The 10,843-nt window shown below is 38.4% G+C and overlaps 1 protein-coding gene across 1 annotated transcript in view; it reads right to left on the reverse strand.

Moving 5' to 3' along the window:
* Nucleotides 1-10,843, reverse strand: part of Cep350 (centrosomal protein 350) — a 147,974-nt gene that overhangs the window by 30,382 nt on the left and 106,749 nt on the right. The window contains exons 28-29 of the mRNA XM_013352491.2: nucleotides 8,768-8,976; nucleotides 3,558-3,702 (exon numbers count right to left, since the gene is read on the reverse strand). Of these exons, the coding sequence (XP_013207945.1) occupies nucleotides 3,558-3,702; nucleotides 8,768-8,976 (354 nt within the window). The remainder of the gene's footprint in view (nucleotides 1-3,557; nucleotides 3,703-8,767; nucleotides 8,977-10,843) is intronic.

A 10,843-nucleotide genomic window follows, 5' to 3' on the forward strand; every position in this document is an offset into this window, starting at 1 on the left:
TTTTTTCGAGACAGGGTTTCTCTGTGGTTTTGGAGCCTGTCCTGGAACTCCCTTTGTAGACCAGGCTGGTCTTGAACTCACAGAGATCTGCCTGCCTCTGCCTCCCGAGTGCTGGGATTACAGGCGTGCGCCACCACCACCCGGCCTATTTTTATTTTCAAATTGTGACTCATTAGCTGAGTTTTATTATAATATAAAAAAAGAGAAAAATATACCCTATTTTAATTTTTCTTTGAAAGCTTTTAAAATTACTAAAATGTAGCTAGTTACATTTTTTCTCCCCAGTAGTTTACATCCACACATGAGAGATGCAGTCGTGGCAACATCATAAGAAAGCACTCATTATAACGTGCCCTACATAGGGATGCTAACAAACAGGCACCACTGCTTACTTCACTGCTCAGAAACCACACAGTGAATGGCTATTCCTTCTCACACCTCTTGAATCACACACTGATTGCATCTCCACACACAAAATAACCTTGACATCACCAATTTTACCCAGTAGTGAAGCCTCTGAACCACAATAATGACCTGATTAGAAAGATGTTACCACTTGTACAATAGTGGCATGACTGTTATTCTCGTAACCAGTCATTCTCTGATTGTATTTGAAACCTGTTCTGGGAATTCAATGCTTGGTACTGTAAACCCAATAAAAAAAGCTCCATAGCTGAGAAAAAATAAAATAAAATTAATGTTCTGCCAAAAAAAACCAAAACAAAACAAAACAAAAATAACCTTGCAAAAACAACACTATCAGACAGAAGCCTCAAGATTAAGATGCATACTGTTCCACCTTGAGACTAGGTTTCTATCAGGTACTTCAGATTAAGTTACCTAAGAACAACAGAGCTCACTGAAATGCAAATGATCACTGTCTCTTTAAAATGGTGATCCAAATATCTGGGCTACAAAGAAAAGCTAAGTTCCTGTGATTTCTTTACTGACTTCACACCGTACTAAAAAGGAAGCAGTGATAAGTAGTAGTAGTAAGCACCTTCTTCAGATGCTTTCTCTTAATTTTCAAAGAAATTAACTGGTTTTAGGTTGGAAACTCTAAGTGCTTGAGGCTAGGTTTATACTCCTTCAATCAATGGTTCTAGTGTAAAGCCCTACAGTCTAGGTTTAAAAACACCATCTTTCCTAAAATCAAATATAAACTTCTAATCCTCTAGTCTGATGAGTTGCATGCGTCTAAACCAAGAATGTGGCACACACCCATAGCCCCAATCTCAGGAAGTGGAACTAGGCGGCCAGCCTGAGCTACAGGACATCCTGTCTGAAAAACCAAGACCTACATGCCCTTGAAGCCTGAGATGTTGTCTTGTGAAGTGTAGGAGACCACACTTAAATTTTGCTCTCCAGATGATTTTACATCAATGTATTTTTAAAACGGAATGTCAGTTCTGATGCTATAATAAAAATAATTTTATAGTCTATGGTTATGAAGAATTAATAACAACTGATAAAAAAACGTGGGAGTTTTTAGATGAAAAAACTTGAAAAATATTTGTATTTTCAACTACTGAAAACACGAAAGGAAAACAAATGCGTGGCAATAAGAGGCTGATGGGGATGGGGACACTACAGAGCTGCCTTCAGCTACCTCAACACACAGTCCTTACCAACAAGATAATCTTTCTAGAGATTTTTTTTTTGAAACCAGGCAACTCTCTAGGTGAATATTATTTTCATGAAACGCTCTGCCATAAACATTTTTTGAGAAGAGAAGGGATGAGAAGAGGCAGGCAAATGACACTTGAATTTGTCAAGATAAGTAAAGTGTGGACAGAGTAGTTTGCTGAGGTTTCTGACTCCCTCTAAGAGGCTGACTGTATTGACTTGGTTGGTAACAGGGTTCCCCTTCACTCACTGGCATTACTTAACCCCACCACATTAAAATGGACCACATCTTCAAATACTGTTAATCATAATTTCCTCATGAAGCACTACATCTCATCTATAATTCAGAAATCTCAGCTTTTTTTCTAAAATTACCTTTTCTTACTTAAGTGCTAACAATAAACTATCTCATAAATATCACTGATCTTTAACAAATAACTCATGCAAAGACGTCATCTTGTTGCTTCCAGTGGAAAAGATAATCTAGTACAGGAAACACACTTGAAGCACATATCAGTAAGGAGAAGATCCAAAGCAGGAACCCATGTTTCCAAGTGCACACCAAGTTTATGTCTACTGACTGTATTCTACCAGAGTATACCAGTACTGTCTGCATTAGAACATGTAAAAACAAACTGATACAAATATTAATAGCTGGCAGGGCGGAGGTGGCGCACGCCTTTAATCCCAGCACTCAGGAGGCAGAGGCAGGCGAATCTCTGTGAGTTCAAGGCCAGCCTGGTCTAGAAGAGCTAGTTCCAGAACAGGAACCAAAAAGCTACAAAGAAACCCTGTCTCGAAAATCAAAAAAAAAAAATTAATAGCTGCACAAAAATAACATAAAAGATAATTTCAACTGTTTGACCTGATAATTCGATTACTATCAATCTACCAGATTTCAAAAATATTGTATATATTTCTTAAAACATTATTTACAATTGTGAAAAATTTAAGAAAATCTAGATAACCATCATCAGGAAAACAGCTGAAGTATGGTACATCATCTACCCTTTAAACATGTATGTGTGTGGGTAACACTGCATGTGTTTGTGGAGGCCAAGAGTCCACCTTGGGTATTTTTCTTCAGGATCTGCCTATTTCCACTTCCCAGCGCCAGTATTACTGCCCATTTCCTTTATACCTGGGTTATAGGAACTGAACTGAGGTCTTCACACTTGCAACAAGTACGTCCCTGACTGAACTACGTCCTTAGCCCACCTTCTCTCACAACAACTAAACCATTTCTACTAAAAAAATAAACATCTACTCGAATGACCTCAAATGGCAATATATGTTTATTAATATAATTAATATGGCAATACTCAATATTGCATTAATTTTCCTCATAATTCTCATACACACAGCATTGTTTCCCCTTTAGGTATGTTTCCTATGGCCAACAAACTTCTGAAGCCTTGCAGGGTAGAAGCTCTTCAGTCTTTCAAAATAGTATCCAACAGAGACATGAACAGGAAAAGGCATAAGAAAACAGTTATTCCTTCTCTACATTGCTCTTTTGAGATTTGTGCCATCCTTTCCCACAACTTTCTATCTTCATGGTTTATCAATAACTCATTGAAAAAAATCAATAAATACCCTCCGCATGAAATAAACAGTGCCCATGAGGCCCTGGTGTTACAACCTGCTCCCCAGTTCCATCCCGGCCTGGTGGGTCAAGCCCGGCTACCAGCTATGCTGCACAAGTATGACACACTGAAAACATAAAGGCGGTGTCGGACACAGAAAAAAGGAAAGAAATTTTGATGAAATAAATGTTCATTAACACAACAGAAGTTAGTGGAATTAAGGATATAATTATCAACTATAATCCCTGAGCAAGAAAAAGCCTATACAAATGCAACCAAGGATAACATAAAGTTTCTTAAAGGAGAACTCAGAAATAACAACAAAAAAACTCACTGCACCCTTACCTGACTGTGTCACAGACAGTGATTCATCTGACCAACTGTAACAGGGCTGATGAGACTTGACAGAAAGGTGACAGTGTGCTTCGGTCCTATGACTTCCTTTGCTAGACTCTTGCTTTGACACAGATAAACAACTTTTGGGAGGAGACTGTTCAAACAGAAAACCAAACAGGAATTATTCTGTCATACAACTGTGAACTTATATTTAAAATACATTCTATAACATTTTCATATCAAAATGAACATGAAATTTAGTGATATACATAATAGATTGAATATATTAAATTTTAACACAACTTTATATAATTTCACAAAAGGTTAAAAAAAAAGCTTACTAATCCTACCGAAGACCTTTTCTTTTTCTTCAAATCAATTCCTTTCTTTTAAAAAATTATTGATTAACGCACACCTTTAATTCCAGCACTTGGGAGGCAGAGGCAGGTAGATCTCTGTGAGTTCGAGGCCAGCCTCGTCTATAAGAGCGAGGTCCAGGACAGGCTCAATAATACAGCAAAACCCTGTCTCAACAAACAAACAGACAAACAAATCCCAGCACTAGGGAGGTTGAGACAGGAGTGATATGGCTGGACAGAGAGAGGAATTATAAGGTGGGAGGAAACTGGAGCTCAGTGCAGTCAGAGGAGGCAGTCTGAGGACAGGATCGCCCTGTCTTTAAGCAGTGGTAGAGGTGAAAGGTCTCTCTAGTGTCTGGCCACACTGCTTCTCTGATCCTTCAGCTTTCACCCTGATATCTGACTCTATGTTTAATTTATTAAGGCTAATTAGAATTAATGCTACAACTTTAACTCAATTTTTGATAAGCTTAAAAATATTGGGTTTCATTATATTTTCATACTTTAAGCCAAGTTCTCACTCCGAAGCTCAGGTGGCCTAGAGATCACTATGTAGCCCATACTGGCCTAACTTGTGGCAATCACCCTGCCTTGCATCTGAGTGCTGGAATACAGTCATGAACAACCACACCTGGCTAATTTTACTTTCATGTTTTGTTTTGCTTGGGGGGGGGGGTAGGGAGGTAAGGTAGGAACCTAATTTTTCTTAACGACAGAAAACAAGTTATGAAATAACATGCTTTAAGCAATTATAGTAAACTACAAATGGCTAAGATGTTAGTGATATTTACTCTCCTTATCCACTTAATTAAAAATTACTAAATATGTACTATTTTTATGGGAGGATAGAACAAAATGGTGTGAGACTGTCCACAAAGTATAGACAATTTTACTTTCCAAAAAAGGCAAAGTTCCTGCCCTGCCATCAAGGGGAAGTGAAAATAGCTGACCTGAGTCCTGTCACCACCACTTTCTATCCCTAGGACTTTGGACAAGTCTTTATAAGAAAATATTGTTTTTAGATTTGAATATTTGATTGTGTATGAGTGTTCCAATGTGCATGTAAATGCACCACTATGTACCTTGTGCCTGCAAAGGCAGAGGACATCAAATCTCCTGCAACTGGAGTTTTAGAAGGTTGTGAGTTACCATGGGGAGCTGGGAACTAAGCTTGAGTCTTCTGTTAGCCCCTCAACCACTGAGCCATCTCTCCAGACCCTCACAATCGTTTTAACGTGCTGATCTTCAGAACGGGGATTTACAGTGTCTCCTACTTTCTAAGGCTGTTGGAAGGATTAACTGAGGTCATACATGTCAGGTACTTAGCATACTACCTGAACCTGATACGTATAAACGCTACTTTTTAGTATAAAAATCTACCTTAGTACATCACTTGTTTTAATTTCCTTTACACATTTTCTTCAGAAAGAAAAATACCCAATTTTTAGTATTCAATTAATTTTAATTTTGTGGTTAAAATGTAGAAGCTAATACATTTATAGAACTTAGAAATTAATAAAACTGTGTTTAAATGCAGTTCAGTTCCACAAGTATTATGCTATAAGTAAATTACCTACACAATAAGCTTATTATCACCATACAATAATTTCAAAAACATTAGCATAAAAATGAGAAGTCTTCTGTACTCTAAAAGCATTTTCTAAGTCTGTGCAAAAGAATATTAGCAATGTAGTATTTTCAGCATAACATGGAATCAGCTCTGCATTAACAATCAAAATTTTTTCTGCTAAATCTTTCAGGTGCAATAATGTTATACACGAGAATCTGACTAACCTTTCAATAGGGAATCATACAACTAATTCTTCACATCCATACTAAAAATGAGGATTTTGAGCTGAAGAGATGGCTCAGGGATTAAGAACACTGGCTGTTCTTGCATAAGACTTAGGTTCAATACCCAGTAGCCACAGGAGCTTATGACTGTCTGTAACTCCAGTTTCAGTAGCCAATGTCCTTTTCTGGCTTCCTTGAATACCAGGCATACAAATGGTACAGACATATCTGCCAGCAAAACATCCACACACATAAAATAATAATTTAAAGACAAAATTCTAACTATACATATCCCTACCCATATTTTTAAACAAAATGAGGTTTTAACCTGGGCCAGTAAGATGGCTCAGCAAATAAAAGCACTTGTTGCCAATCCTACAACCTGAGTTCAACTGCTGGAACCTACATATGTGGTTTACAGGAGAAAACTGACTTCTACAAGTTGTCTTCTGATTTTCACATGCAGACATACACACAAGTACATATGTAACTTTCTTTCTCAATAAAGAAGCATTTGTTAGTATTTCATATTGTTATGCTGATGTCTTAATCTCCCAGAAATCAATCTGAAAAGCAGGGGAGTTTCTTTCTTGAATTTTTAACTTTCCATTAAGTAAAATCTTAAAACATACCTAAGTGTCTTTGCTATACTTTAGTTAATAATTGCTAATTCATAGTCAGAATAAGAGTGATCATTTTATGTCTTTAAAATATCTGAAATGAACAGTTTCACTTACTATATTGGGCATTACATTTTCTGTATTTTCTTTTATTCTATACTTAACCCAACAAAGAAAGTATTCCCCGATTCAGCAAGGCTTGCAGACTTTGGAAACTGTTGCTTTCATCTGTAATTTCACTTGTGCAGTAACAGCACAACAGGTGCTATCTCCCTATTACCATCCATTTTCATGTAATGTGTACATGGAATCTCATGATTACATCTCAATTTTATGGGCACATATATCTGTGGATGGTCAGAAAGATGACTTTTCATTTAGTTATATAATTTTAATGTACAGAATATATACTGGGACATGCTTCATAACTAGATGTATTTGTCCCATGAGAACTGTGGACACTTAAAAGGCCTGCCCTGTTCCTTTTGTTCAGACTAACTGCACAATTAGCTCACTTAGTTCAAACTACACTAAAGGTTTTTGTAAATAGCTCTTAAGTTTAAAACTTTACAGTTGTGCACAAGGTCAGATCACAGATGTCCAGCCAAGGTTGCTAAACAAGCACCCAAAGAAAAGCATGCCAGTTCTTCACTTGCCAAGTTTGCTGACAATAGACCTATGTCTCAAAGTTTGTCACTGGACACTGTGTCCCTCCACCCCTCTACCCCCGGTCTGGTCACATCTGGTCATGGTCTCACTCTGTAACCTTGGAACCTTGTGTTGCCATGGCAATGGCTCTGCTCCCTATTGCTCACCCTATGAATGTGCTTTTGACCAATGAGGTAACTCTTGTAATTTTATTGCTTCAAGGCTCCTGTAAGGACTAGAGAAGAAGAAGCTGGAAGAAGCTAGGAGAAATTAGAAGTAGGGCAGGAGAATTAGAATAGAAAGTAGAACAATAAAGAAACTGATTCAGAAAAGCACATGTGAGAAAGTTCATTCAGCCTTAGAAAAAGTCCTTTTCACTTGCTATGCATCCATTCTGAACCTGGAAGAGAATCTTGGAGCTGGACCCCAAAGACTCTCGTTACTCATCATGTTCTCACAAATAATCTTCATTACTCTGTGTGTGTGTGTATGGGTGTACGTGTGTGTGTATATGTGTGTGTACGTGTGTGTGTGTGTACGGGTGTACGTGTGTGTATGTGTGTGTGTATGGGTGTACGTGTGTGTGTGTATGTGTGTGTATGTGTTTATGGTGTATGTGTGTGTATGGGTGTATGTGTGTGTGTGTGTACGTGTGTATGTGTGTACATGTGTGTGTACGTGTGTGTGTATGTGTGTATGGTGTATGTGTGTGTATGGGTGTACGTGTGTGTGTGTATGGGTGTACGTGTGTGTGTGTGTACGTGTGTGTATGTGTATGGGTGTGTGTGTACGTGTGTGTGTATGTGTATGGGTGTGTGTGTGTGTGTGTGCTTGAATGTGCACGCGTGCATGCACATGTGCCATGTGCTGGTCAGAGAAAATTTTGCAGGAGTCAGTTCTCTCCTTCCACCTTGAAGGTTCTAAGAATCAAGCTCAGGTCATCAAACTTGGCAGCTAACACCTTCTTTCCCACTGAGCCATCTCTCTGTGCCTGTTAGACGTTAGAAATTTCTATCTACGCTGACTAGTTTAACCTGGCACAAGCTAGAGTTATCTGAGAGAAGGAAACCTCCTTAAGACTGGACTGTATGGAAGCCTGTAGGGTACTCCTTAATTAGTGATTGATGGGGGCCAGCTCACTGTTCGGTACCACCCTGGGCTGGTGGTCCTGGGTTTGGAAAAAAAATAGGTGGAGCAAGCCAGTAAGCAGCTCTCCTCCATGGCCTCTGCGTCAGCTCCTGCCTCCAGGTTCCTGCCCTGACTTTCTCAGATGATGAACAATGATGTGGAATTATAAGCAAAATAAATTCTTTCCTCCCCAACTGGTTATGATGCTTTGTCACAGAAACAGTAATGCTAACTAAGTCACTATCTCTTTAATATTATTAGACTTGATAATGTGTAATTTCAACTGCTACTAAAGCTAAATTCATATACTTATAAAGATAAGCTTACTAAAAGTTTTATTTCTCTTCAAATGTTAAACTCTGTATGTTACAAGTATGGTGATAATCAACGTTGCCATTATAACTATTAGTAGCACCTTTTAGACAGATTTTTTTTTCAAAGGAATTTTAAGGTACAAATAGGTACTAAGTGGTGGTGGCGCACACCTTTAATTCCAATACACAGAAGGCAGAGGCAGGCAGATCTCTGTGAGTTCGAAACCAGCCTGGTATACAGAGAAAGTTCCAGGACAACCAGGACTGTTACAATGAAAAACACTGTCTCAAAGGACCAAAAAAACAAAACAACAAAAACCAACCAAACAAAAAGATATAAATAGGCATCAACTTACATGTTTACTAGGAGAGGTAGATTCCAGTTCCTGTGAAAAAACCATTTCCTCAGTAAGTATACTGAGATCTGGACTCCCAGGCTGTACTTGTACCATAGATTCAGAAGGTAAACAGAGGGCAGAAGGGCTGCCTAACTCTTCTGGAATACAATTTTCACTGTTTCTGTGAGAGTAGGAAGGTATCAGAGATTCCTCTTCACTTGTAAGTCCTGAAAACACAGAGTGAAAATGTCCAATCTTGGTCAATAAAGAAGTTAAATTTGTTACACTTTAGACTAGTTTCCGCATAGAACCACAATACTTAATTAACATTTACTACTAAAGTCTGTTCATTAACAATTTTGGCTGACACCATTTGAAAGCAGATATTAACCAACCAGTGATGATGACTGGCAACCTAAGTACGAGGGTATAGAACAATTATGATCCACAAACATACCCCCTTTGCAATGAAAACTGCTTCAGTCATTCATTGAAAATCATTTAGTACCTGGTTGGTACAGACCTTCAATGTCATCAGGTGTGGACCCAACACCTCACTGTTTCCTCCCATTAACAGCTATTGGAGAGTTCCTTTCTCTATAGTCGGCAAAGTTGATGGTCTCATGTCAACTTTCCATAAATGTATGGGTCTTTCTTGGGTTATCTGTTCATAGTCTATTAATTATACACAATGGAGTTCACTATATTCTCATACATGTATATAACAATCAGATTCACCTATATCTTCTCTTGTTCTCTTCCTATTCTCACTGATCTTTTCTCTTCCCAACTAATTCTCCCACTTTCAAAATTTTTTACAAAAGTATTTTTAGAAAAAATTATTTTTATTTATGTGTACGTGTGTGTCTGTGTGAATGTGTCATGTCTGTGTGGGTACACAAGGAAGCCACTTGTGTACTGTAGGGCACTGGAGCCCTTGAAGCTGGAGTTAGTCAGTCGTAAGACACCTGACAGGTGCCAGCAACAAAGCTTCAGTCCTGTGAAGGGTGGGAAGCGCTCTGAGACACAGAGCCATCTCTCTAGCACTGCTCCTGCCTTGTTCCTCTAAAAGTGATTCCATTAATATAATCAAGGCTGCATGCAGGAGCATCACCAAGTTGATTTATTTGGTTAGTGTTGAGTCAAGTTTTCATATAGCCCAAACTGGCTTCAAACTTACTGTGAAGCAGAAACTGACCTTGAACTTCTGATTATCCTGCCTACACTTTGGAGGCAGTCTTGTGCCATCAAATCTAGGTGCTGGGGGAGGAACCCAAGGCTTTATTCTAGGCAAACATTCTAGCAGCTGAGTTACATCTTCAGCCCACAACTGAGTTTCATTTTTTTTTGATTTCCTAATCAATGATCTTACTGAAGTCACTCATTATTCTAATAAAGTGGAAAGTCCTGGGTTTGTGTGTGTTTGTGCATGGCACATGTGCATACGTGTGTGAGTGTGTAAAGGGGTACATGTGCACATGCATGTGCAGTTATATACGCCTGTGAACTCATGTGTGGGAACTAGGAAAGGTCAGGTGTCCTCTATCACTCTCTGCCTCATTTCTTTGAGGCAAGGTCTCTCACTGAATCTGGAGCTAGCAGAGTCTCTGCCCCGCCCCCCAATTCTGGGATTACAAGCAAACATGGATGCATGCCCAGCTTTTTACATGGGTACTTAGATACAAACTTAGGTTCTTAAGCTTATGAGACAAGCACTCTTACCCAATGCATCATCTCTCCAGAATCAAATTCTGGATTTTCTATGTGCATACCTTTATTAACTGTAAGTAATTAGAATTTTGTATCTTCCACCCAGTCCATACTTAATTGTCCAAACTTTAATTGTTTTTCAGGCCCTACTGAACTACTTAAAACATTCATACAATGCTTAATAAACATTTTCAAGGAGAAAAAATTTCTGTTTTAACACTAAATATTGTATCTGTTTTAAGTCTGAGGTTTTTATTTTGTTTTGCATTAATACTATTTTCTTCCAACTCAAAGCCATCCCACTAAAATCAGGAACACGACAAGGATGTCCACTCTCTCCATACCTCTTCAATATAGTGCTTGAAGTTCTAGCAATAGCAATAA

This window comes from Microtus ochrogaster (genome assembly GCF_000317375.1).
Source record: "Microtus ochrogaster isolate Prairie Vole_2 chromosome 6 unlocalized genomic scaffold, MicOch1.0 chr6_random_2, whole genome shotgun sequence".
NCBI classification, from domain to species: Eukaryota; Metazoa; Chordata; class Mammalia; order Rodentia; family Cricetidae; genus Microtus; species Microtus ochrogaster.